This window comes from Exserohilum turcica (genome assembly GCF_000359705.1).
Source record: "Exserohilum turcica Et28A unplaced genomic scaffold SETTUscaffold_20, whole genome shotgun sequence".
Classification (NCBI taxonomy): domain Eukaryota; kingdom Fungi; phylum Ascomycota; class Dothideomycetes; order Pleosporales; family Pleosporaceae; genus Exserohilum; species Exserohilum turcicum.
Genome location: NW_007360026.1, coordinates 11677 through 38819, shown reverse-complemented (window position 1 = coordinate 38819; position 27143 = coordinate 11677). Strand labels below are relative to the sequence as shown.

The 27143-nt window shown below is 50.7% G+C and overlaps 8 protein-coding genes across 8 annotated transcripts; 4 read left to right on the top strand and 4 right to left on the bottom strand.

The window, feature by feature from the left end:
• Nucleotides 1-1348: 1348 nt before the first annotated feature.
• SETTUDRAFT_150749 (uncharacterized protein) lies at nucleotides 1349-4842 on the bottom strand (the record flags this gene model as incomplete). Its single annotated transcript, XM_008027745.1, has 3 exons — nucleotides 1349-4223; nucleotides 4273-4643; nucleotides 4691-4842. 3 exons carry the CDS (start codon nucleotides 4840-4842, stop codon nucleotides 1696-1698), a joined length of 3051 nt encoding a protein of 1016 aa, XP_008025936.1. The 3' UTR covers nucleotides 1349-1695.
• A 1281-nt stretch (nucleotides 4843-6123) lies between these two features.
• On the top strand, nucleotides 6124-6974 carry SETTUDRAFT_184541 (uncharacterized protein; the record flags this gene model as incomplete). The annotated part of the gene is made up of 2 exons (XM_008027744.1): nucleotides 6124-6548; nucleotides 6597-6974. The coding sequence occupies 2 exons, from the start codon at nucleotides 6124-6126 to the stop codon at nucleotides 6823-6825; spliced, it is 654 nt and encodes a 217-aa protein (XP_008025935.1). The 3' UTR covers nucleotides 6826-6974.
• A 528-nt stretch (nucleotides 6975-7502) lies between these two features.
• On the top strand, nucleotides 7503-9780 carry SETTUDRAFT_177210 (uncharacterized protein; the record flags this gene model as incomplete). Its single annotated transcript, XM_008027743.1, has 2 exons — nucleotides 7503-7608; nucleotides 7649-9780. The coding sequence occupies 2 exons, from the start codon at nucleotides 7503-7505 to the stop codon at nucleotides 9778-9780; spliced, it is 2238 nt and encodes a 745-aa protein (XP_008025934.1).
• Nucleotides 9781-9949: 169 nt separating this feature from the next.
• On the bottom strand, nucleotides 9950-11533 carry SETTUDRAFT_109778 (uncharacterized protein; the record flags this gene model as incomplete). Its single annotated transcript, XM_008027742.1, has 3 exons — nucleotides 9950-11241; nucleotides 11313-11409; nucleotides 11465-11533. 3 exons carry the CDS (start codon nucleotides 11531-11533, stop codon nucleotides 9950-9952), a joined length of 1458 nt encoding a protein of 485 aa, XP_008025933.1.
• Nucleotides 11534-13019: 1486 nt separating this feature from the next.
• Nucleotides 13020-13961, bottom strand: SETTUDRAFT_109985 (uncharacterized protein; the record flags this gene model as incomplete). The annotated part of the gene is made up of 2 exons (XM_008027741.1): nucleotides 13020-13758; nucleotides 13807-13961. The coding sequence occupies 2 exons, from the start codon at nucleotides 13959-13961 to the stop codon at nucleotides 13020-13022; spliced, it is 894 nt and encodes a 297-aa protein (XP_008025932.1).
• A 296-nt stretch (nucleotides 13962-14257) lies between these two features.
• Nucleotides 14258-20056, top strand: SETTUDRAFT_47362 (uncharacterized protein; the record flags this gene model as incomplete). The annotated part of the gene is made up of 2 exons (XM_008027730.1): nucleotides 14258-19041; nucleotides 19869-20056. The coding sequence occupies exons 1-2, from the start codon at nucleotides 14391-14393 to the stop codon at nucleotides 20054-20056; spliced, it is 4839 nt and encodes a 1612-aa protein (XP_008025921.1). The 5' UTR covers nucleotides 14258-14390.
• An 827-nt stretch (nucleotides 20057-20883) lies between these two features.
• On the top strand, nucleotides 20884-22655 carry SETTUDRAFT_161186 (uncharacterized protein; the record flags this gene model as incomplete). The annotated part of the gene is made up of 4 exons (XM_008027740.1): nucleotides 20884-21231; nucleotides 21285-21527; nucleotides 21575-21896; nucleotides 21952-22655. 4 exons carry the CDS (start codon nucleotides 20884-20886, stop codon nucleotides 22653-22655), a joined length of 1617 nt encoding a protein of 538 aa, XP_008025931.1.
• A 764-nt stretch (nucleotides 22656-23419) lies between these two features.
• On the bottom strand, nucleotides 23420-23867 carry SETTUDRAFT_161185 (uncharacterized protein; the record flags this gene model as incomplete). The annotated part of the gene is made up of 2 exons (XM_008027739.1): nucleotides 23420-23577; nucleotides 23651-23867. The coding sequence occupies 2 exons, from the start codon at nucleotides 23865-23867 to the stop codon at nucleotides 23420-23422; spliced, it is 375 nt and encodes a 124-aa protein (XP_008025930.1).
• Between the last annotated feature and the right edge of the window lie 3276 nt (nucleotides 23868-27143).

The window sequence follows — 27143 nt, the reverse complement described above, 5'->3', positions numbered from 1 at the left end:
GACGACTCAGATGACGATGACGATGACCCGATTCGTACTGCCACTGCACCAGAATTGCTGGCCGAGCCCGGCGACACGTGTGCCATTTGCATAGATACCCTCGAGGATGACGAAGACGTAAGAGGACTGACCTGCGGTCATGCTTTCCACGCTAGTTGCGTTGACCCGTGGTTGACAAGTCGCCGCGCCTGCTGCCCGCTCTGCAAGGCCGACTACTATGTTCCAAAGCCTCGCCCGGAAGGTGAAGTCGATCCTACCACTGGCCTCCGTCCAGGCGCTGCTCCCACGTCACCACAGGCCGTCTGGGCCTCGACCAACCCCTTCTCTCGATCTCGGGTAGTGATTATCAATTCCGACGTCCCGCCACAACGTGCTTCTGGACGCATGGGTCGGTCTAGCCGGGGCGGCCATTTCGCACCCGGCGGTGCATCACACGGCACAGCCCAATCTGGGCAGAATTCTGGTTGGCTATCACGTATAACCCCCGCTTCCAGCCAGGGAAGCCCTCCCCGATTCTCGAGCTGGTTCACCCGTAACAGGGGCGCTTCCAACAATGCGAGCGCTTCCCAGCAGCCGACACCAGGGCAGCTAGAAGCTGGAAACCGGTAGATGCCACGACCACTCTCTCGTCCAAATCTTTTATCCAATTCCCAGTTCTTACGTTTCATTACGAATATGCTCATACCCCGTGGACTTTTTATGTGCGCCATCGTTTTTTACCATCGCACCTCCTAGGAGTTTCATTGTCTTCCCCACTTGTCCAATCCTAGCGATTAAGCAAGCGACCGTGTCTTCCTCTCCCGGCGTTATTATACGGCTTAGTAGTCTTAGTACCTATTTGGAGCACAGCATTTCGGCGTCTTCTTTTACCGTTTCAGCTTTCTCATCATGGGAGTCGGGAAAGAGACGAACAGAAATGATGTACGTTTGCCTGCATAAGAGAGCAATAATGCAACTTGGCTCTCACCCCCCACTCAAGAAAAAAAACCCCCAATCCCCCCCCCCCCCATCTGACCTCTTTTTCCTCCAAAACCTTTTGTTTTCATCTCTGGAGGAACAGTGTGGCTACATCAATACTGTAGATACAATCATGGCTCGATGTAGTATATCTACACCCACATTTACCTATATATACACAATCAGCATGGTATGCGGGTCGGAAATGAACAAGGAAATGTTTTGTTTGGAACTGTTTTGCTTCTTCTTCTTCTTCTCTCCCCATGTCCTTGTAGCCCATAGTGGGAGAAAGAAAGAAAGAAAGAATATCTACGTCATGTTTTGAACGCATCTAGACTGGGTTTGGTTTTGTTTATTATGATTGGTTTTGTTTGGTCTTATTATAGACGGGGGGGTTGATACCTATATATACATATGTGGCTTCTAATAGTTCGCATCATGAGAGAGAATCTTTGTCGATATAGAACATGATGAATAAAACCGAGAAGGGATACCGAACGAACGAACGCACAAACAAACAAACAAGTAAATAAACAAACAAACAAACAAGAACTGCGAGCCCTTTAATCAATGATTTGACTCGGTCCATCTTGCTAAAAGACTTCGCCATACTATGCTCAGCCTCCCATTGATTCCCGTGCCACGAGGGTTTTCTTTTCAAAAAAAAAACGCCAAACCTGGTTGTAATCATACAAAGCCAGTCCAGCCCCACATTAATTCAACCAACCAATCAATCAATCACTGGCGGCTCAACCTCACAGTGTTATTCCTCGTCTCATCGTCCTCATCCGCCGCCTCGCCTTCGCCACCTACATCCTGCAAGCGCATAGCACGAAGCAAGTCCCTGCCCGCCCTGGTTCCATCGCGCAGCTCAATCGCGCTCTTGAGCAGCATGTCCTGCATGATGCGCGGATCCATGCCTACGCCCAATAACGCCTCGACGTCTGGGCCACGGGGAACGGGGAAATCAACCAGAGGCTTGCCGTTGGGGCCTACGCTGACAGTTGTGCTCTTGCGGTACGCGCTCTGCTGCTGCTGCTGGGCCTGAGCGTCATGGTCAAACTCAGATGAAGAAGAGTACGGGTTATACGTCTCGTCTGTGTCCGAGTCGAGTGCGTAGGTAGCCGATGTCAGGGATGTCGACGCCGAGTCGTTTCGGCGAGGCGGACGCAGCGGACCATTGGGATAGCCTCGTGGTGGTGGTGCGAGATTTAGTCGCTCAAATGCCTCCCAGAGCTCGTCCACGTCTTCTTCTTCGAGTGATGTATCCGTCGTCACGCTCATAGGTGGAGACTGGTCGTCGCTGCTGACACCGTACGCCATATTGTGCGACCAGCCATCCCAAATCTGCTGGGACCTCTGGTTACTGCGGTGGTATTGGCCTGGTTTGGACTGGCCTTGCACCTGACTTGCTGAGCTTACACCACGCAAGTGCAGACTTGGGTGATGCGGGTCTTGATTCGTAGGGTGTCCCTGCTCGTCGTACTGCTGGGGTGTCAACAAGCCTGGTACTGCATGATTGGGCTCAGATTGCGACTTCATGTGGAACGACGCGCGGTGATTGTTCTGCGAGAGCTGCACCTGGTCTTCAAGGTTGAAAGGATTCTCGTTCATGCGCTCTGCTCCTGCCGTGTTCGTCTCAGATCCCGACGTAGATGGACGATAATCCTGCACCATAGCCATGTCTAAATCGATCATGGATGAACGAAGTGGCGATCCAGGAGCGGAGCTAATCATCTCGGGATAGTCATCGATAGGCGCCAGTGAGTTGCCTTGGGTGTTTCGTAGACTTGGGCGGAAGTTGGAATTCAAATTTGGCGACGAAGGTCTGTTGTGCTGTGACTCTTGGGGGCTACTCATGGGAAACGAAAAGTCTTGAGTTCTGCGATTTTCGTCCATCTGTCGAGGGAAGGTCCACTCCTTCGTTTCGCGCCGACGCGATATGCGGTTTGATGCACGGTTCCTGGGAGCTTCATTGTTGGCTTCCGCCATCGCAGCATCAAACGTCCACTCCACTGTACGTCGGTTCGGCTTCTGGGGCTGAGCTGGAAAAGACCATTCCATCGTCTTGCGATTGGGGGGTTGCTCAGGAAATGACCACTCCATCGTCTTTCGGTTCGGTGGCTGGGACGGAAACGACCACTCCATCGTCTTTCGGTTAGGGTCGTCGTTCATACTAGGAAATGTCCAGTCCTTTGTTGCTCGTTTAGTCATTTCATCTTCTTCATTGAAAGCATCTCGGCGTTCCTCTTCTTCCAATTCCCTTAAAAGGCTCTTCATGCGATTTGCTCGAATGGTTGGCACCTCGCCCAAATCAATACTCGGCACTTCGTCTGCTGATGGCATTGAAAAGTCCAGGTCGATGACCGTCTCGCGATTGGGCGCTCCAGGGTTGAAATCTCGCAAAACCAGGTCCGAGGGTGGCCGGCCATTTGAAGGATCAGGCCCATCGATTGCACTGTACCGGTAGGGCGTCGTGTTCGTGTCAAAGAGCTTGTTCAGGCGTTTCTGACCTCTAACAATGGATTCTTCCTTGAATCTAGCCTGTAGTTGCTCGAAACGGTCCATATCCGCCAAGGGTGGTATACTCATTCCCAAGGGCTGTGCTGTTCCGCCAGCGAAAGGATCACTGAATTGCGTGGCATGCTCTTGTTCAAACTCTTCTGACGTACTGAAAGACCAGTCATCATCGTCGTCGTCCTCGGCTTCTGGGGCGAGGGGATCGGGTGCCTGCGCACCATATGGATTGAACAGCGACTGTCGAGTACCACCCTGCTGTTCCCAGACGTAGTATTCTTCAACTAGTTTAACTAGTGACACAGTTGGATACATCTTGGTGGTATCGGCCAGGTAGGGATGCTCTAGAATTTGATCCGGTGTCGGGCGATCTCGCGGCTCGGGTTGAAAGACGAAAGCAAGAAAGTCTTTCAACTCTTGAGAGAAGCGGTCTCCTTCGAGCATAGGAACACCAGCCGTCGGCAGATCGAAGTGCCCAATTTTGTGGTGAGGTGGGAAGCCGCAAGCCATCTCGAACACAGTACAACCGTACGCCCAAATGTCCACTTCGGTACCGTATGAAATCTCCTTTGGCTTAAGCAAGCTGTGTGGATCAGCATCCTTGACCCACTCTTTCTGAAGTTCGGGAGCCATCCAGAAAGGTGTACCAACAATGGTGGAGCGCTTTGATCTCTCAGGCTCCAGTGTATTGGAAACGCCAAAATCGCACAACTGCACTCGGCCATCTTCAAGAATGAGAACGTTGTTGGCTACAATACGGTCAGAGAGTGCTACAACAGTTGAGGTTGGTGAACTTACACTTCAGATCTCGATGCAAAACACCTGCCTCATGGATATATTTGAGACCTTGGGCCAACTCTCGAGCAATGGGTATAATAAATTTCTCGGCCAGTCCAGGACCAGGATCTTTGCTCGTGGCAGTGGGCTTCATCAATGTATTAACGCTACCACCACTGGCGTATTCGCTGATAATCCATAGCTCGTTGTGGACAGGTCTCGCCTCCTCGATAATGTTGACATAGGGCCTTGCTTTACTGTCTCTGAGCTGTTGCAGGATGTCGATTTCCTTTAGGGTATCCTGGAGATTCTTGTGCGTCATTTCCTCATAATCAACCTTGTCAATTTCAATAATCTTGATCGCAACAAGGGCGCCGGTGATGCGACTCTTTCTTGGTAATGTTAGCGCAAGTTCTCGACGTTACCTCGAGATACCCACCCCTTGTACACACGACCATAAGCACCCTTGCCAATGAGCTCGTAAAAGTCATAGGGTGGTGGCTCTTCTCCACCGCGCTTTGCTCTCTCGGCAACCAGTGCCTCCATATCCCTGGCTTGTTGCATAGCACGCCCTTTGCTGCCACCCACCATGGGCGGATGCAGACGCGCCGGTTCCATTCTTGTCGAGTATGTGTGCGTTTTGTCAATGTCCAGAGCTCCAATTGAAAAGTCTTCGTGGCGCTCGTAAGGCGACTCCGCTATGCGCTCCAATGGACTTTCAACTAATGTACTACTCCTACTCTCGAAACTTGTAGCAATGGGCAAAGGCGCGGGCGGGCGATTGGGCAGCAGAACGCTACTTGGAAAATTGTAACTGGTAGGGTCTGAGGCAGAATAGGAATGCCTTGGTGAGGGAGTAAGGGAGAGTGGCCTGTAAGCGTCCGAACTCCACTGCGCGACCGGCTTACTCGATAGCGGGGTTGGCGAGAGAACGGTGGTGAATCCTAATCTGGGTGTGGGCGGACAGAGTGGGCTTTTCGTATCCAATATTGGGCCAGATATCTCGCGTTTATCAATCGAAGGTGTGCGAGAAGAGCGCGAAGAGCGAGAGGAGCGTGACGAGCGTGAAGATGAGTCCCTTCTGCCTTTGATTGAATCGGTTAGTTTGGACCACGAGAAGGAGCGATCTGAGCGAGTCTTCGAAGTCGACGTCTTCTTTGCCAGCGGCCGGGGCGGAGTGACCTCGCCCATGGGTATGAGATGGTCACCCTCGCTGACCGACCGCTTGAGCCTGACAACGGCCTCGCGGTCCAACATTGTCGCGCAGGTGAAGAAGCGGGCGCGCTGTTGGTGCGAAAAGGCTGGACTATCATGACTGGAAGCTTTACTTACAGTTTTGTTATGATGCTTTAAGTGGAGTGCTTGAGGTGAATGCGGCTCATGTGCGCAGTCGCGTGCAGTGGGCGTCAGCGTTCGTCTACATTCACACCTCCGCACTGCGGGGCGTCAGCGGGCTTATCGACGAGATAGAATTACAACACAGGATAACAAGTCTAATGGGGAGAAGCGAAAGAACACAGAACGAAGAGGCGATTTGCTGCAAGGGGATGGAATGGCGATGCCATCTGTCAGAGGTCCGAGCCTCCAAGTGTTTAACATGCGAAACAAGGATCCAGGGTCTCGACTGCTGATCGCGCTAAGGCAACTTTAAATCGGTTTAGGCAAAGCGCTCCCCACCCTCCCGTGCCTGACATCATCCCCGCCACAGATGCGCGCCGCCTTCGAGACCAGACCTGCCAACTTTTGGGGTCCCAACCGACAGACACGACATGCCCCTTGTATACCCTTTGCTGTGTGCATCATTTGATCTTATTCCAGACTGATCTCAAGCAAGTTATATTTCCATCTACACAGCTACAACTAAATCCGACCATGGTCTCCCAACCCATCGGCACCAAGAAGACGCCTGTCACATCCACGGCGAAGAAGCCACCTGTGAAGGCTCCAGCAAAGAAGGTGCCAGTCAAAGCCCCGGCTGTACAGCCACCCAAAAAACCCATCAACACGGCCATGCAGAAGAAATCCGCGGCGACAACCCCCAAGAAGCCAGTCTCTACTGTGGCTTCCAAGAAGCCCACGACAGCAGTCGGACAGAAGAAGCCTATCCCGGCGCCAGCGAAGAAAGAGATCCCAAAATCTCAACAGCAAGGCTGGCTCAGCAAAGGCCTTAGTGCCGCACAATCTGGAATTGGCAGTGCTGTGGGCGCAGCTACCACTGGCATAGGCAATGCTGCTGGTGCCGTCGTCACAGCAGCAGGGAGTGGCGTTGCTGGGGCGGGCAGAGGCGCTGGGGCAAGGTGAGTCTGTTGTAATCATGATTCAAGTGCTCGGCTGATCTCATGTAGCATTGCAAATACGTCCCGTACATGGGGCGACATGGTCCGCGAGTACGGTAATTCGCTCAAAGATATCACTGGTGCCACAGGCAGTCGATCGTCGACGCATAAAAACCCTCTGGGTCTGAGCACAAGTGGAGCAGGAGGTACGGCATCTATGGCCAGTAGGCCCGGAGTACCTGGTCTCTCTGGAGGCTCGACCAGGAGTGGAACAGCAAGTAACCCACTGGGACTCTAGATGGTGATCAATCATTCTGATGAACCATATCAATTGTGATTGGGTTTAGTGACTAAGTAGAAACCTTACGTTTCGGCTCTCTACGTGAGGTATTTTGTGATTTAACTTTGTTTTGTAGCATGTAGCAAATGAAATTCATTTCTGTAAAACGAAAACAAAGCAAATGAATCATGATCAAAAAATGGAACAAAGACGTCACATGAATAAAACACATCGTGTTTTCGAATCAACGAAGCAGTCGTCGGCTGTTTTAGCCTAGTATACTTCTAGGCTTGATGAGGTTGTATTCGACCCCCTTAGTAGTTAGGGCGCCTGGTACGCGTTGTCTCACCATTATGCGTAGATGAAAAATAGTCGCAACCATATAATAATTAGATATAAGCACGCCATTCCAAGTAAAGGTAATTTATTCAAACGATATCCACAAGAACAGTAGTGATATCAAAGCCCATTTTTACTGATAGTGAATGCATCACGTGCTGCTATCGATAACGCTAGCGCCGTTTATCGCAGTCGGAAATTTGGAGGCAACTCCAGAGAAGAGACCTGAACCAGCACCTTTATGTCTGTCGCGCTCACAGCATATAGTTTTTCAATGCGGCAACATTGAGTTGTCATCTGTTTTTGCTTGCGGATTTGCCACTGCGCCGGCTGATGCTCAGGCTTTGTCGACCACGATGCCTTACCCACTCCACTCCGTACTTTCAGTCCCGCTGTTTACGCACATTTCCTCGAGAAATACCGACGTACATTGCGCAATGGGACCCGACATTGCACAAATCGGTTTCGCTGCCGAATGAGCATAAAAAAGCCCCCGAGGCAGCCCTTTGCGACACACCTAGCGCCACAATCCCTCGAGACTTCATAGACACACAAAACGCTCTAATCGCGTTGCACGATGGTTGTTTTGCGCAGCGATATGCACTGACACGACTCAACCGCCTTCTACGCCTTGCCAACGACACTGGCGGCCGCGATGATAGTCTCCGGGCACCCTTATGGCGGGCGTATTTGTTGGCGAAAGCAATCGATCCTCGTTTGTTAGACCGTCTTTCGGAACGAGCGTGGGATTTGCTATGGAGTATGCAGTCTGTCAAGTCGCTCAGTAACCGTAACCGCACCGCACACTTGGAACAGCTCTGTCGCGACATGGAGAAGGTCCGAACGGCCACGACTGTTGGACAGAGAGCCCGATATCTCGAAAGCGTGTTTCTTAGTGGTAGGGAACGCGACGCCATCGCCAAATGGGAACAAGACCATGTCTCAGGTCATAGCCGACGAGAAAGCCCTAGGGCAGAGCATATGGAAATTGGAGCCAAACTCCACGCGCTCGCCGGGAATGTAGACCGCAGCAGGAACATCATGGACAGGCTATTTCAACTCTATCCTGCTTGGGATACTTCTGTCATGATGACTGTATTCCGCGCTCACACAAGCTCGGGGCTTCAAGAACACCATCATCTAGCAAAAAAGATCTATGACAAGATGAAGGATCAGAAAGGCAACAGTTGCACAATCGAAGACTACGATGCTTGGCTAGTGGGTTTCTTGGAAGCACGAAATCTCGCCTATTCAAAGCAAGTCTTCCGAGACATGGTCAAGGCAGGTTGTCTGGCTGCTAGTGGGAATACCGAGCGAGTGAAGCAAGTTTTGAAGAGACTGCACTTGCTTTATCGCCTTGGCACGGACATTTCTAAGATGACGAGTATCGCGCTTCACGCCATATCAGTGCTTCCGCCAGTCTATCATGGCCATCTATTCGGCGACTGGATGAAGTTGGCCGTTGTTGAGAAGACACCCGAGGCGGCTGCTCAGATTTTGGACATGATGATGAAAAGAGGATACCGGCCAGAAACATTCCACTTCAACATGCTGCTCAGAGCCCTGATACGCACAAAAGAAACACCCAATATTCTAAAAGCAGAGAACATAGGATGGCGTATGATCGATGCGGCCTGCAAAGCACGCGAGAGACGCCCACCTCCGGGTGTACAAACCAGGAGCGTCAACAAGCATATCAATGTCAACGGTGTGGATGCACGTACTGCACAGGGAGTTCCCACAGCCAATGTCACTACGTTTGCCCTCATCATGCACCATCATGCCAAGAGCCTGCAATGGGAGCATGTGGAATACCTAGTTCGTCAGCTCAAGGAAACAAGCATTGAGCCGAATGCCACCATCATGAACGTCATCATGGATAACAAGTGTCGCCAAGGAGCATATAGCGAAGCATGGCTGGTCTACAAAGCTCTCACCAACCCACAAGAAGGCAGTACCGGCGTCTTCCCGAATGGCGCTAGTTTCCGTTGTCTCTGGAAAACGCTCCGCCTAGCACTTGGAGATCACGCCACGCGGCATGACCCTGGTCTACCTACGCCTCGCGAGCTCCTTAAGGAAATGTCAGCTTGGTGGGCGCTCAGCGGCAGCCGCTACGACGCCGATCGGTTCAAGATGGGCCTCGCAGGTGCTGATAGTGGGGCCATAGCTTCACTCATCATGCACTGTTTCAGCTACACTCAAGACTTGGCTGGCTCGTTGGTCGCTTTGCATGTACTACGACACAAGTTTTCCATCTTCCCTACTGATAAAGCGGCCCATATTCTGCAACGGCAAATGGCTTGGGTAGACATGGCGCGCGAATCAGAATCCGTGCGCAGCCAATACTTCCACAGCCGCTCTAACAAGAAGAACACGGAGCGTGTGGTCAGAGTATACAATATTCTATTACAGCAGCGGCTGGATAGGATGAACCTCAAGGAGGGGGAGTATGAGAAATTGACCGACGAGCAGATTGGAGATGTCGGGTTGAACTTGTTAAGCGAGTATGTGAGGGTGGTACTCAAGAGGAGTTATCCACCTGAGATTGTAGAAGCCATGGTTGATGCTGCCAGGTGTGCGGTGGGTCTTCCCGACTTGCCTACCGGGGATATGGATGCTTTTGAGGTGGCTTGAGCAGCGCGGGGAAGATGAAGATGTTGATGATGATTGATATTTCCATTGGTAGCATCAATGACCATGCAATCTACAATGATACAAGTATTACAAAATGCAGCCATGTCTCGCAATGTACAAAAATGTGGCGACGCTGTCGAGTCTATCATTATGAAGCACATTTGAATGCTTACAAATTTACAGGATATCTATTCCTCAGCTGCTCGCCAAAAACGTAGAACAAAACGGGAGCGGGTGCAAGAAGCAAGCTGACGAAGGCGAAAGTACTAATACCCCATCCATAACCTAGTTTCTCAAACAAGGCAGGGGCAAAGATGGGAACAACGCCTCCGATAACGCTGCGGAATACCGTTCCAGCAGCTATGGCGCTTGCGGCGTATTTTTCAAAGCTGTCGATGAAATAATTCTGCGTGCTATTCAGAATCATAACCTGGCCGACGCCGTAGAAGAAGGTCGCCGACAGTGAGGCAAGCCAGTGCGTATGCTTGTCAACAGCCCATGCAAACCAGAAGAGCGACACGGGAATAAAGACGGAGCCTATGTTTGCCAGAGGTAGGCGAAATTCCGGCCTTGCTTTTCCATAGTTTTTGGCCGTGAGCGACTTGTATACTGTGTCGATGCGAGGCACGAGAAACCAGACGGCGAATAAGAAGCCACAGCCTGGCCCGAGGTAGAGCAGGCCAACCTTCTCCGTCGAAAAGCCGTAGTCGTCGCCGTAGATGGGCTGCATGTTTGTGTAGATGCTGTAGGTGGTGCCGAAGACGAGAGCTTGATATACCGACATGACTGCGACAATGGGTTGGGCGAAGATCTTGGGAGGGCGCTTCAAAGCTTGTGCAATCTTTTCACTCAGCGGGCGTGAATCCTCGCCTTCAAACGAGTACTTTGTGTCATCCCACTCGGGGGTCTGCGCCTGGAGCTCTGCCTTTTTACCGCTGAGAATGACGGGTGCGTAGGTTTCGCGCAGGAAGAAGTAGCCAGCCAGGGTATTGACACAGCACACAATCGTCATGATCCAGAAGATCCACCTCCATCCAAGCCGCTGCACGATGACTCCACCAACGAGAGGGCCTAGCGTGGGGCCTAAGAGCGGCCCAAGAAGATACCAACCGAAGACGCCTGCCCGTTCACTCGGCAAAAACATATCGCTGATGGTGCCGCCGCCATTCGCGATGCCTACGCTCCCGAAGAAGCCCGCAAAGCTGCGTACGGTGATGAGAAAGGCGATGTTGGGTGCGAGGGCAGCGGGAATCTGAAGCAGAGCGAAGATGGCGAAGCACACAAGGTAGATTTTGCGCCGCCCAAACGTCTCAGACAGGGGCGCGAGAATCAACGGACCGAAACCCAACATGACGACGAAGCCGGTGGTTGTGCCAATGACGGCAGTCTGAGAGCAATGCAGGTCTTGTGCGATTTGGGCGATGCCGGGCGTGAACATGGATGAGACGAGGGGACTAAGAACTATCATGCGTTTCTTAGTAAATAGTGCCAAATTAACAAAGGAGGCCGATGAGTAGGATATATGTACATACTTGACATGAGGGCTATAACGGCCACATTTGCCATTTTGCTTGCTCTTGGCCATGCTCGCGGGTTCTCGTTGCAGGATAGGTCTTGGATGCGGAGATGCTGTGTCAGATCAGTGCATGTTTTGGTTGTGTGGATGCGTAAAAGGCCAACGTACCGTGCAAGGATGTCCTTGTTCACTCCATGTTTGCTGTAGGAGCGGCGAGCGCTCGTCGTGTCGGGGCATGTTTATGATCGTGGAAGCGAAGAAAGATTGTAGGTTCCGAGCTACCGCATGTAAGAGGGCTTTTTAAGAAGAAAGGCTGTTTCCGAGTTCATGGTCGCAGCAGTATAGTTGGACAGTGGGCGTCATTGTGGCTAAAGCAAGCATCCTGTTTAACCGCGTTGGGGAGGGCGCAAGTGACCCTTTTTAGCTTTGGAGCGTCATCGATGTTGGTCTGGGGAGAGAGAGAGATGCTAGATCGGGCGATGGGGGATCGGCAAGGTTCAGCTTGATCTTGTCAAGTACTAGGATGGCCAATATTGTTGGTGATTTGCTCTTCACGATATGGCGCCTATTGATTGTATGCTTTTGCAGCCACTGTTTCAAGTGTATCAACAAAAAAAAGAAGAGCCATGGGAATAGATGAGGAAATGGAGGTGGCAGCTTGCAAATGGGCTAATCATGTGTAGTGGAATGGATTACAAGGGGGTCAATAGACGTACTCTTCGCTTGGAAATGCTACTTTACTCAAGTATGGTGTTGGCAAAGCCTGCTTGGCTAGAGCAAGGGTTGAGACTCTAAGTACTGGTATCTAGTTGTGTGGTAGTGTTCAGTACAAGTAACCCAAAAAGCTAGCTTAGTTGAACCTTGCCAGAAAGTCAGATTATTTAGTAATGATCTAACCCCGCATTCCAGGCAGCCGTCATTGCAACATAGCGTGCATGTTATTCACATGAAGCCATCATAACATGGCACTGTATACTCGGCTATAGTCACAATCAAAAATCAAACCATGTCCAAAATGTAAGTATCGAATCTTCTCCGAGAGATAGCGTTGTGACCAGACTACAGCACCACCCGCAACCAATCATGTTCCCCACTACTACGCCTCCCAGCCGAACTACGACAGGAAATCTACATGCACACAATCACGATGCCCGAGTCGGCGTGGAGCCACTGTGACTACAGGACCTACTTTTCTTCAAAGTATAGCTATTTCATGAAGCAGCCAGACGCATTGGCAAGGATGAAGCGCAGCAAACAACGACATGTAGCGCAAAAGCACTTGTCCGTTATCCTTGCCTGCAAGCAGACGTATGCAGAGTGCAGACTGCTGCCTTTTACGCTCAACACCATTTGGTTTGATTCTGGGACGCGCATGAGCCAATGGCTTGGCCAGTTGAGCGAAGAACAGAGGCACGCTGTACGGTCGTTGCGTCTAGAGTATACGTGGTCGATGAGAAAGGGTCTTTTGCATGGCACGGCAGCACAGGCGACTCGGGCGTGGCTACTCGAGTTGAGAGGCTTGAGGCGCGTGGAAATCAGCATCAAAGATGCATTTCTCATTACACGCACAGACGAGGCGACACAGGAACTAGTCAGAAGAATGGATGCTGCGACGGAAAGCTTGAAGAGGTCCATGGAGGACGAGAGACCGGGGCTAGAATACGTGGTTAGAGCTGTAGAGCTGGCTGGCTCGGCTTGACGACACGAAGGAGAGTGTTTGAGGCTATAGATAGCTGCCACTTGAAAAGCGGTCACTGAAGCCTTTGGACTTGGCCAACATGTCTCTCCGCTGCTTGTGAGTCGTGGTGCCACTAACAGCCATGTCCTTGTTATAGTCGAATGCGCGCTTGCTGGGGTCGTCTTCCAAATCTTTGCCAGAGCCCTTTTCTTGGTGCTGCTCAACAAGGCTCTTTCCTCTGCTCGCATCAATCTTCTCGCGCATCTTGCGGGCGCGCCGCTCTTCTTCTTTGCTGCGCTTGGGCTCTGAAGCACCCGGTGTGGGATTGGTGGGCGCGCTAATGCCCAGAGCCTCGTCTTGCAGGCGCTTGAGCTTCTGCTCTGGCGTTTCGGTCCACGCGCTGCTCATCCCCCCCGTGCTTCCCGCACTCTTGCCCGTGTTGAATTTTCGTGCGCGCATCTTGGAGGGGTCCATGCGCGCAGCAAGGTCATCCTGCGTGGGCGGCATAGTCATCCATTCGTCGCGTTGCGCGGCCTTGGGGGCTTCTGCAAACCGAGGCTCTGCATCAAAGGCAGACGCTGCTGAGGCCATGTCGAAGTCTGATTGCGCGCCTCCGGCTGGCGGGGGCGCGGGCCCAAAGTCATCGTCGCTGCTATCCGAGGAGTCGTCGTCGTCGTCGTCTTTGGGAGGGTGCGCCGGCTGTTCGCTGAGGGGCGCAGGCGGCGGCGCAGGCCCTATAACTCGGGCTGGTTTGGAGGCAGGCGGCGGGGCGGGGCCGACGTCGCTTTCTGCACTGCTCGATGGCGAAGGGCTGCGTGGTGGTGGCGGCAACGAGGGCCCTGCAACGGGGCCCGCGACTCTTCGGCGCTTGTCGGTCGACTCTGGGCTGGATGCGCGGTGCTTGTCGTCGTTATCACTACCATCGCCGCCGCCGTCGCGGCTGCGCTTGGCGAGATGCGGAGGCAGGGCTGGTCCTATCGAGGGCATGGCGGGGTGGCGTGTGGGCGTGGATGGCGTTGGGGTGGGCAAACTTCAGTCGGCCCAAGACGGGTGACGTCTTGCAGGAGCTTGGACCCTGGGCCAACGCTGCGGCAGCTGCGGCCGGCGAAGACTAGGGAAAGGAAGCCACGCCGGGCCTGAGAGCAAGAGCGACAGCGACAGCGCGAGTGCCAGCATCCATCGCTTGGCAGCAGACGAGCCCTTCGGCTCACCCAGACACGCCCATCCGCGCCCATCCCAGCGTCACCAACCCCCCAATTGCGCCCCTCCGCCCCTCCGCCCAGCCAGCCTCCAGCCTCCGTGTCGCACGCCATCCCCGCGCACGCCCATCCCGACGCCCGCACACTCCACGATCCCGAGAACAAGCGCCGCCGTCCGATGATTGCCTGAAGCAATGCTGCGTGCACAACGAGCCTCATGAGCTCAGATTCGGGAGAGAGCCACTCCAGCGCTCGCAGCCACCATGGACACGATGCGATAGACGTCACGCGACGCGCAGCCCATGCTTCGCCCGAGCACGACCGCCGTGTTGGCGAGAGTGCAGTCGCCAGGCCCGGCGCTGGAGACCAACATGAAGAAGCCGAGGCCAGCGACACAGACGGAGCCCAGTCGGTCGACACCACTCCCGACGACTTGACGTTTGCGAAAACGAGGCAGAGCGATACAATCACGCCGGGCATGCTCAACGACGACAGCCCGCCCTCAACAGACATTCCCGACGACACCCCATCCGTCCAGGGATCAGCCATATCTTCGCCCACCAGCAGTGTGCCTGTGTCGCATAGCTCGCTCCGAGCCCACCGCCCCACGTCTTTGCAGCCCTTTGAGCGCCGCTTCTCCTCGCGCCTATCCCCCTCCCCGCTGGGCACGCGCCTTCAGTCGCCGGGTTTCCTGTCGCCCCATTCGCGCCACTCCTCTCAGTCTGGCCACTTCATCTTTCAACAGTCATCTGATGATGTGTCCGAAACCTCCCACGCGCCTTGGGACGTGGTTCGCTGGACCAAGCTTCGGAAAATCACCACGCACGTCTTCTCAGAGGTTGGCAGGCGCAACTTTGGTCGACCAACCTGCCTCAACGTTGCCGTGTCCCTCGCAATAGGCACCTCGAAAGGCTTGATCCTCATCTTCGACTACCAGCAAGTACTCAAGTCCATCATTGGGCCCGGCACAAAGGCTATAGAATGTGGCTCCCTCACCGCCCTGGCTATTTCTGCTGACCACACAACCATCGCTGGTGGCCATGCAACTGGCCACATCTTCACATGGGAGTTGGCGAAACCAGCAAGGCCCTTTCTGCACATCCCGCCACTGGAGAGGGCAAGCATGGAAGATGGAAAGTTGGACGGCCACGTATCTGGCGTGGCAATCCTACATTTGGGCTTTTTGGGCACGCGCCACACAGCATTGGTCTCCGCTGATGATGCCGGCATGGCCTTCTCCCATCTGGCAACCCGAGGCTTCGGAGCCTTGGGCCGGACAGTCAAGACGACTCGAATTTTGGGAAGATACCCACTGTCGCCTAAATCGCTGGAAAAGCCGCGAAAGCCAAGCTCGGTGCTCGCCTTTGCTCCACTTCCTCTGGGAAACGTGGAGCAGCCCACCGACGACATGGGACTGACGGCTCTCTTGACACCCTATCTGCTAGTGATTGTATCAACAACACCCATCGCACAAACACAGCACAAAGCCCCTCGCCCAAAGGATGTTGCAGCCCATAGTGCCCTCAGCGGATGTCTCGCCTGGTTCCCAGCTGTCAAGTTGAAGACTTCAAGTGGGTCCAACAACGCAGTCTCCAAAACCAAGCTTGTGTATTGCTGGTCCAACGTCTTGACTGTGCTTGATGTCCACTCGGACACAGCTGCGTCTTTGGAGAAAGACAAGCCACCGGAGCTTCATTTCAAGCCCCGAAGCCGTTGGAAGGCGGAAGAGTCCATCGTTGCTGTTCAGTGGCTAAGCAGATCGGTGCTTGGTGTCTTAACCATCAGCCAGCGCCTGATGATTCTTGAAGACAACACACTGCGCGTGACCGACTCTTTTGATCTCTTGCAAAAGCACATTTACCACTCGGACCTCTTCTCGCGTCAGCTCAAACCCGTCGTTGAGCAGCTCAACGAAGACGACACGTCGATGCATGGTGTTGTGGCAGATGCCTTCTACATGAGTTTTAGAGTGTACAAGGGCCGCATGTTTCTTCTAGGCTTCAATGACTGTTCTATTGGTACTCTTTCAAACTGGGCAGATCGTTTAGTCGCGCTGATGGAAGATGGCGATTACATTGCTGCCCTCGGTCTTGCAACTTCATACTATGTTGGTGATGCAGACAAAATTACCGTTGGATTGCCTGAAGATGATGACGCACGCCATGCCTTGGTGCAGCCCAAGCTGCTTGAGATGATTACCGCGTCTATCAAATACTCACTCTCACAAAATGATGATGCTGACGAGGAAGCAAGAGAGCGCCGATTGAAAGAGCTGGCCGAGGTGGTATTCGCGGGATTGCTTAGCATGCAAGAGCTTGACTTTCTCTTTGAACAAGTCTACGACGCTTACGAGGAGGCGTCTGCAGCGCGAGCCTTCTTCGAAACCCTTGAACCATATATACAAGATGAAGAGATTGATTCCATACCCCCCAATGTTCTCAAGGATCTCATCACCTTCTACGCGTCGGAGAACCGTTCGACCCGGCTTGAGGAGATGATATGTCGACTCAGTACCGATACCATGGACCTCAACCAGGTCACTACGCTTTGCCAGCAGTATGTTTTGTACGACGCGCTCATATACGTCTGGACCAATGCGATTGGTGATTACATCACGCCTCTCATCCACATCTTGGAGCTCATCAAGCTGGTGGATTTTGATGTCGATGAGACGGAGAATATCTATCTTACCGCAGCTAATAAGATTTTCCCCTACCTCGCGTACACCTTCACAGGCCGCGTCTATCCCGGAGGCGCATTCATGGATGATGACCAGGCTTACAGTGCCAAGAAGGACATGTACAGGTTCTTGTTCTCTGGGAAGAATTTGCAATGGCCACCTGGTTCTGGCAAAGTCATCACTACACAAACCGACAACAGCCCTGAACCACCCTTTCCTTACCTGCAACTTGTCCTAGACTTTGACGCGTCAAGTTTCATGAGTATGCTCAATGAAGCTTTCGAGGACAGCTTTTTGAACGGAGAACAAGATATGCCCAATGGAACACAGGTCAACGGCACCAAGAATGGCGCTATCCTCACCCCAACCCGACAGTCCATCATCAACTACCTTTTCGGTATCATGAACACGGATAACTTTGATCCGGCAGATATTGTCTATTTCTACATGTTTGTCGCCAGAAATCTCCCCAAGTACCCACAGCACATCATGCTTCCAGGATCCTCGCTACACCAGGTCCTTGTCGGTCTGTGTAACTATCCTACAGAGGCTTTGAAAGAAGACTGCCAGCTCTCTGTTGAGTATTTGCTATCCATCTACCATCCTCCAAATCCACAAAACCTTGTTCCGCTGTTTGAGAAGGCTGGATTCCATCGTGTCTTGAAATCTGTCTACCGCGGCGCACAGCAATACGATAAGCTTCTCGAAACATATCTTGACGACAAGGACGACGAGGACTCGGTATTTGCATGTATCACTGATACTATGCGCCCCAACAAAGGCCTTACCAAAAAGCAGGTCAACGAGGTGAAGAGGGTGATTCTCAATCGAGCTGCTGATCTTGCTAGCGTGGACGCTGCGCAGACGGCGACAACCCTGAAGCAATATGCACCAGATCTCCTCGAGCCCGTCTTGAACGCTGTGAGAGAGGACAATGATGCACAATATCACTTTCTTGAAGCTCTCATCGAACCAGAGCGGATACATACCGGTGGCACTAGGCCCATCAACGAAGCTCTCCCCCCAGGATTCATCGAAAGATATGTACAACTTATGTGTACCTACAATAGTGCACATGTCGCGGACTTTGTCAGCTTGTTAAAATCAGGTGACCTTGAGCTGGAACCTGTCCTTCCAGCGCTGGAAAAGAGCGGCGTCATTGATGCTGCAATCATACTCATGGCGCGCGATGGCATTGTAAAAGGAGCCATGGATCGCTTGGTGAAGCATTTGGGTACGCTTGACACTGCCCTGACAGGCCTCATAAGTGGCGCTGCAGAGACACCTGATGTGGCAAATACCGAAGAGGCAATACACGATCTCCTTGACAATATTCAAAAATACATCAAGGTCGGCATATGGTTGTGCCAAGGACAGACAAGGATGTCAGAGCGGACACCAGAGTCCAATATTGACCGGCGGAAATCTGTCTATGGTGAGGTGCGAGAAGAGGAGCTCGCCTTGGATGAGCTGCTATGGCTTGATCTTGTTGATACCTCTGTGCGCCTCATCAGAGACACTTCTGGTGCTGTTACCGAGCATGACGCTTCCGTTTCTTCGTCAAATACCAGCCAAGCCGACACTGTTGACACTGCGCGCATTGTCTCGACCCTCCGCTCTACAATCCAGCAGACATTCTCTGCACTTTTAACATCAACCACCATTCCACTAGAGAAGAAGTCTAATCAGACAGGCCCAGTCACAGAGGCATCTATTCGCAGGCCGCCCCTGTACCATACCCAATCGAAACCGCAGTCCAATCCCTCTTTTCTCCGCATCTTGCGCTGTTTTCTCACGCGCGCAGCGCGCACCTACTCGCCTTCTCTTTCCGATCTCCGTTCCGTCTTATCGGAAATCTTTGCCGCCTACACCTTTGAAGAAACCATCCTAGGTCTCGCAAACCGTTTCCTAGATAAAGAGAGCTTCGAGCATGTCCACGAGATTACTGAGCTGAGAAAGCGAGGCTGGACACCAAGGGGCCAGGTGTGCGAAGAGTGCAAAAAGAGGGCTTGGGGCCCCGGGGCTGGCCCGGGAGTGTGGGAGACCTGGGAGAAGCGTGAGGAGGAAAGAGCCAAGAGCAGAGCGGAAGCGGGCCATGACCATGAAACAAGTGGAAAACGAAAGGGCAAGCGACCGAGCCAGGCCAATGTGCTGGACGATGGGCAAGAAGAAGAGCAAAAGGGAGAAAGTCTTGTCTTATTTGCTTGCAGGCATCTATGGCACAGGACATGTCTGGACAAAGTGAGGACAGCCGATGGGGTTAATGGTACTGAAGACATGTCGAGGATGCAAGGGAGGATGGGGCTTCACTGCCCACTTTGTTAACATACCGTAGGAGATTGCTGTGAAATGATCATATCATATTTCCCACGCAATTTCTTCATTTCATATAGCACTTCTTTGAACGCTTGTCGGGCGGTCCTTTATGATCATGTCGATTCTAATGTTGGAACACTATTTGTACTCGACATATCATGTTGTTAGCGCTTTTGTTCAGAATACATCCATTATATTAGTCTAATACTAATGGCTGGGAGAGGCAGGCTCCACATGTTGGGGCTACTTTATTACGAGAGATATCACTGATCATACAATAACATTACACGGCACGCTAATTTGACTGCCTTTACGATCTTCACACGTGACACTAATCTGCTTTGATACTCCAATCGTATACCTTCCTTGTTCATGTGGTCCAGCCCTTTGCACCTGGAGCACTAATTTGGCCCTCCTGGATGATCTTCTCCTCGCTTTCGTTGTCCGTGATAATGTTTGTCGAGGCAAGCTACACACTGCGCTGGCCCGTCTGACTCCTGGCTGATGCGCCGCCACCAATAGTAACAAACCCGCTACCCGGTCGGTGACTTGTATGCCTTGGAGTTGTTCGAGTTCAACAAGCTGGAAAGCTACGTTGGGGGGGAGGATTTCAGCAATGGGAAAATCATCAAAAGGTTCGTTGTCACAATGCTACAAAAGTCTCGCGCGTGCCCCACGAGGCTTCTGAGACGCACATAGATGTGCTTGCTGCATCTCTTGTCATTTACAACTCGACCGACCAAGAACAGAATGATGCTGTCAAGCTACTGGGAATGCCCAGCGAAGAGATGCATACCCATGTCCACTATGCATATGGTAACGAGGGGTCATGGAGCTGGCATGGGTACGAGAATTGTATACAGGAAACGCTCAAAGGATTAGAGTAGAAATATGATTCAGAGAGCAGGTTGAGATTTTACGCACCAAAAGCATGATATACCGTTAGGTAAGAAGAAAACCCAGGAAGTCTCACAAATACCAATACTTTTCTCGGCATTAAAGAGTTAATGGCTACGTAACGAGATTTTGGCCTCTTTCTAGATATTATGCATATCGATATATAAAGTGATGGCGATGTAGAGAAAAATCCGAAGCGCCTGTTGAGCAATTCAATGTAGGAAATGTTGCCCAGGAGCAATAGGACAGGGTATGGTGGAGTATGATTCATGACCACTTTGCTCAACGAGACTTGTTGAGCAAGGCAACAGACGCGTCCGAGCAAGGGTTTTCTCTTGTCCTTTCATACCCTAGACATTGAGTGCAGATCGTGACTTTGTTAGGATATTACTGCATCAGATGAAGGATCGCGGGGTAGTGAGCTAGATTTAATTGGGCTTTGACGAGCCATGTTATGCCCGCTGGATAATGTATTCTTATCAGGCCATCATATCTTGCATGGGGGTTGAGAACACCCCAGGCTCGGGAGCTGCGATCAGACTCCCTTGCCCTGCCACTTCTGGGAAGTGTGATGTGTAATTGGGTCGTTTATGAGATTTCGGGTTATTGTGCCGGAGGGTAGTTTGAATTCTATGCAGCATGCATTAGCTCGACGCATTCCACAGCGTGGAAAGGTAAGATAGTAATTCGCACCATGTTACTAAGTCGGGCTCCGCGGTACTATGGAGAATCCCTTACCAGGAGCTATAAATGCATACTGTTTGCACTGCACGCATCAAAATAGTCTGACATCGAAAAAATCGACGCCTCGACCAAAATGTCTGTTCCAATGCATTTAGCACTGGCAACCATGATAGCTTTGGTACTGTATCGACTCAGCAGGATTGGACGAAGACCGACAGACTATCCTCCAGGACCAACAACATTACCGTTAATTGGCAACCTCCATTTGATGCCCAAGGAGAAGGGACATTTGCAATTCCAGAAATGGGCTGAAGAATACGGACCAGTGTATTCTCTAATCCTTGGAACCAAAGTCATGGTTGTGCTGTCCACGGACCAAGCGATAAAAGACTTGCTCGATAAGAGAAGTAACATCTACTCTTCCCGTCCGGATATGTACTTGGGTCAGATTATGAGTGGAGGTAACCGAATGCTACTAATGGTGAGGCAGGCACCAGGAATGGCTGCTTAGATTGACAGCTTACATATTGTCAGGAGTATGGTGATACTTGGCGCATGATCCGCAAGGTTGTCCACAACAACTTGAACATCAAGGCTGCGCGAACATACGTACCGTACCAAGACCTAGAGAATAAGGCGATGCTCATGGGATTTCTGGACAAACCCGACCTGTTTATTGACCACGTCCGGCGCTACACCAATTCTCTGACGACGCAGATGATCTTTGGCTTTCGCACAACAAGTATCGATGACCCAAAGCTGAAGCAGCTTTTCCACGTGAGTTTGCCATATTTGAAATAACGTAATTGCTGACAGAATTTGAGGGATTTGAGAAATTTTCCGAAGTACTTGGCTCTCAGACAGCCGCTCTTTTTGACGTGTTCCCTCTGATCCGGAAGCTACCGGACTGGGCTGTTCCCATGAGACGGTATGCAAAAGAACTGCACAAGAAGGAAAAGGAACTCTATTTGGGACACTGGATGAATGTGAAGAAAGCTATCAAAAATGGCACTGCCAAGCCATGTTTCTGTGTTGACTTGGTGAGAGCCCAAGACGAGATAGGCTTTTCTGATGAACTTGCCTGCTATACAAGCGGATCACTGCTAGAGGCGGGTTCCGATACTACTGCCTCAACGCTCATAGGCTGTGAGTATCTTTGAAGTCAATGTTAGAGATCGATATCTTTGTTGACATAATACAGTCATCCAAGCCATGGTACTTTTCCCAGAGGTGGTCAAGGCTGCCCAGGAAGAGCTTGACCGAGTATGTGGTGATTGTTTCCCTACTCTGGAGGATGCGCCAAATCTACCATATATCCGTGGTTGTGTCAAAGAGAGCATGCGCTGGATGCCAACAGATATCCTTGGAGTCCCACATGCTGTCATTCGAGATGACGAATACATGGGCTTCAAAATTCCGAAGGGGGCAGGTGCCATGTGGAATGTCTGGGCTGTACACATGGACCCCGAACGTCATCCAGATCCGCATCGCTTTGATCCTGCTCGGTACATTGATGATTACCAGACAGCAGCTGAAGCTGCAAACAACCCCGATGCTTCAAAGCGCGATCATTTTGTTTTTGGCGCTGGTCGGCGTCTATGTCAAGGTATGCACATCAGCGAGAGGTCCCTGTTCCTTGCCATATCTCGATTACTCTGGGCCTTCAATTTTAGAAAGGTCGTCGATAAGAATGGCAAAGACATAGTGCCTGATCCAAGCAATCTCACGGAGGGATTACTCGTCGTGCCAAAGCCATTCCCAGCAAACATTGTACCAAGAGATTCTGGTAGAGTTGAAACAATCAAGGCCGAGTGGAACAAGATGGAACAGTTACTTGACGCCAACTTGCAATGGAAGACATTGCCGGATGGTATGATATGGAAGACGTATAAGCAAGCCAGCTGAGTTTAACACGAGAATAAAGGGTGCAAGGGATCTGGAAACATTTTCTGCAGGATATGCAAGGATCAAAAAGCAGTCTCTAAACTGCCTTAAGGTGAATACATAAAGCATATATCTGCAGATACTCCAGTACTTCGTGACATATCCTTCAAGCCTAATGGCTTGAGTATAGTTGGCATGTGGGATAACTTTACATTCCATAGCTTAGCTACGGGTGGCAAAAGTTTGCTACTTATAAGTAAGATGCTAGCAAGGTCACCATTAAGCTGTCGGTTGAACTTCACAACACCCATTTGGGGTAGAAGAACCCCATAAGAGCCTCGAACTATAGAGAGATATCTGTCAGTTTGTGAATTCGTTACGTCACAAATACCCATCAACGATCAGGGCCCGAATGCAATTGCGGGGACGAGGCTGAGAGTTTAGATAACCCATTCAAGGTATTGAGGCCAGAGAAAAGACACAAGCCTCGCACCATGTTATCGGACACAAAAGGCTCAAGCGCCCAAGGGAAAGCGGCTGTCTACAGGATCCATATATTTCCTCTCTTCTTGACTCAGTGGCTGACCTGTAAATATATTGAAGCAAAAAATAAAGCCCAAATGAAACGGCTTGAAGAAGCTTTTGTCACGGCTGTCATTTGACACATGTCGTAACATGAAAGAATCTTGGCAAGTTATTGTGGTATTGTGTATGAACTGAAACATGCTGAAAGAATTTACAGGTCGACTCCAGACCTCATTTGACTCCTATTAACATCTTTCCATTTAGTTGACCTTTGCCTGGGACAGACTGGTAATCTGTTTGGCACCGTCCTGGATTTTGCCATCGGCCGCCTTGAAGCGGCACAGAACGCCGGAGCGCTCCTTGACCGCATTGTCGCACACCAATTGGCTGGTTGCAACACAGTTCAGAGCACCGCTGCCTAGTAAATGGCGTGTCAGTATTGGCTCATTGTTTGACAGAGGGAGCACCCTCTATGCCTTTTCTCTACTTACATGCAGCTGGGCCTCCAGGAACACACTTGCCAGCGGATCCGTCGACCGTGCAGCCATCCTGCTTCAGAGATTTGTTGGGGATACAGCATGCGCCGTTGGCTGCCTGGCGAGTGTCGATCTCGGCGCGGGGGGTGTTGCGGACGCCTTCAACATCGGTAATGGCAGCGGCAGAGAGGGCAACAAGGCCAAAGAGAACGGCGGTGATGGAGAACTGCATTTTGGTGAAGTTTGGGTGTTTAAGATATAAAATAACTGCTTGGTGTGTTGGAAAGTGTTGTAAAGAGAAAGTAATCCGCACAGCGGGAAAGAGAAGACAAATGGAGATGTGAAGAATGACCTGGAAGACTGGCTTGAGAAGCAAAAAGGTAGAGGAGTCTTTGCTCTCTTTATGCAGCTGAGGAACACCATCATTCATGCTATTTTGCCGTACGTCGAGTGACCGCTATCAGGGTGGCCCCTCCTGAGGCAGTCATGGCAGTGCATCATGCACATCCAAAACCTGTGATCCTGACGGATCCACCGGATCGCGGAGTCAAGCCCTCAAAACGAGCATTGTTGCGCGCACTCGTGTGAAAGAAGCCGTTTAGCCGCCCAAGCAGCATGAACTTCCATCCCCGAATGAGCGGGGCACACTATGCTATACATGTCAAGGAAACTTGGAATGAGGTTTTGGGAATCAGCTGCTGCATGAGTGGCGGGCAGAACAGCTTGTTGCGGCCGATCTTAGAGCCAGGGCACGCAAGTCAAAGAACCGCCAAACTTGAGTTGACAGGCCAACCAAAAATCCACTGTCTTTCACTTGAAACACTTGCTGCGATCTCAAACATGAGCACTGACAAGTTTTGAGACGTCAGAAAACCTGAGGATTAAACGAGGCCAATTTAGCTGGCCTGCAGCACGCATGGTCAGGCGTTGCCAGGCGTACTCTGCATCGCAGCCCTTTTTTCATTTCTGTGATTAAACAATCGTAGAGGCGATTTGTATTTGATCTTGGACAAGGTTCATGCATCAGTCTGCCTTTCTAGCAGTGTGGTTCCAGAATGAAACGATTGAGGCATCTTATCCTGTTTTGGTATGGTGCCTTGGCGGACGATCGATCACGCACCTATTACCCACTGAGAATCTACGAATGACGTGAGCATGTTTGAAAATCGGCAGCAATACCGTACAAAATGATAAGTAATACAAGTGATAGAGCTTAAACATAGAGAAACATCGATTTGTCAACCGTGATGTAATCCGAATACTCGGAGTGATATTTTAGCTTCTTACGTTTATTTGCAGTAGCTTGATAGCATACTAGACAAGATCTAATCCTGCGTTTTGATACCTTCAGTAGCTTACAGAATTTATAGATCACGCGGAAATCCTGTAGAATGCGTCAAGTGACCAACATCATCGCTGGATACTTGTTTTTGGACCAGGTATTGAAAATGTGATTGAGGTCAAACCTACGTGAAAGAGAGTTTTCTTTGTTCGATCACTGATTGAGAAGAGCATAATGCAGGGTGATTGCAAGTTTTCTATCAGTAGCACAGCTCTGTCCTACAGCTATAAGGTGTAACCGAGTATGGTTATCTGACCTTAAGATTCTACTCGTATGCATAGTAGTAACCTATTTCTATAGATCCTCGGCAAAATTTTGAGTATATTGTTTAAACAAGACTGTTTTACGTGGAATCTGGTTCAGCTTTATGGTATAATAGCTTGTCGCCCCTTCTACCAGTCGAAAACTAAGCCTTATTGTCAATACGATGTAGACTTCTACTTAGCGTGCTTAGTGGTAGGTAAAGAAACAATGTATTTGTAGGTAGATTAACCATCGCCCTTGACATCTTTATAGCCCTTACACGATTAGGTGTAACGGGCTGAACGCCCTTTGGATAGCTCCTCGATGGAATCTCGGTCAAGCAGCAGACGCCAGGTCTTACTCTGCAACCCGGCATCTGTGCGAGGCCTGAGCGGCGCCCAGACGACGCGCTCAGACACTCGGTGCAACCTTTCTCCGACAAGTAAATAAACACCACGCAAGTAGACTCTATAGCTCTCTATCGAATACAACCTCTTGTATACCTCGCGATTGCTCCCCGGAGCGCAGCCCCTTACATTAGGCTAGAGATTACGCGGCTTTAGTAAGCACTAAGCTAGACACTAGATTCTTAGCCGCTTGAGTTGTAGGTTATATTAAGAATGGTCTATGCATATGACAGGTGCCAATAGCATTATAGCATCTAAACTATATATAGTTAGTACTGTATTGAAACATCTTAGTGCTTACAGCTATCCCGTGAAGAGGTTGGTTTATTACTCTCTTCTCTTCTTACGTAATAACTTTATAGTGCGTACAGGCCTACGAGCATCTTCTTACGCCTTTACAGGAGCTAGTTTTAGAGCATATATAGAAAACTATTAAATAAGCAGTATAGATAGTTTGAACCCTTTGCTAAACCGAGTCACTTATATATACTCTAAGCTAACAAGTAATGCAATTTGCAGGACAATGTACTACCAACTGCTACTGCTGCGGATATGATTGCACATATAACGGAAGACCTTGTTATATTTTGGATTTAAATACTAGTGAATATTTAAATGAGTAGGGTAATTGGTAGTGAACTTGAAGTAGAGGAATGTCGGGTTCAGGGTTAGTATTGAGAAGTAGGAGACGCCATGCCCCTATATGTGCCGCCATCGAGAATTTGGGTACTGTGAGATATGAATAGGACAGCTAATGTACGAAGTCTAGGAGATACATGCTAAGAAAGGATATAGTTAATAATTTACATATGAAGCACTGAATAACGTGGTTCACAAGTGAGTCGCTAACCCAAGCGAGTCGCTAACGCCCCACCAGCCCATCAACTTCATCACTATAACGCGTGATGTCTTAACAACGCAACCGTCTATTAATATATTCTAAATCTGATCTTTAACTTGCTCTTTTTAACGTTTAGTTACAACGTGTTTAGAGTGTAAACCGTGCTGCTACTATCTACAACGTCCTATAAAGAACTCTATCTAATCAACGCGCTGGAAAGCGCCCTTAACGCGACTGTGAGCCGAAATCGAAGCGTCTAGATAAGCTAGAAGAGGAGGCTATAGTTAAGCGTATTCTTGAAGAGTCTGCGCGAGGATTTGCGCCTATAAAGCTTGACGTTTGAGTAATAGCTGATAAACTATTGGAGGAGCGTGGTGGCAACCCTGTTGGCAAGAACTGGGTTGACAACTTCGTTAAGCGGACTCCTGAGCTCCGTACGCGCTAGAGCCGTCCCTATAATCACCAGCGAGCCGCCTGCGAGGATCTAGTGGCTATCCAGCGCTGGTTCGACTTAGTCTAGGCGACAAGGCAGAAGTGGGGTATTGTTGTCAGATAAGCGGCAGAATCCGGGTGCGGACTCGAGCACCAGGATTCTGTGATCCTAGCCAATCAGAGTCAAGCGCCAAGCCCACCCTAGGTAGGGCCGATACATGAGACACAACTGATACCACTGGT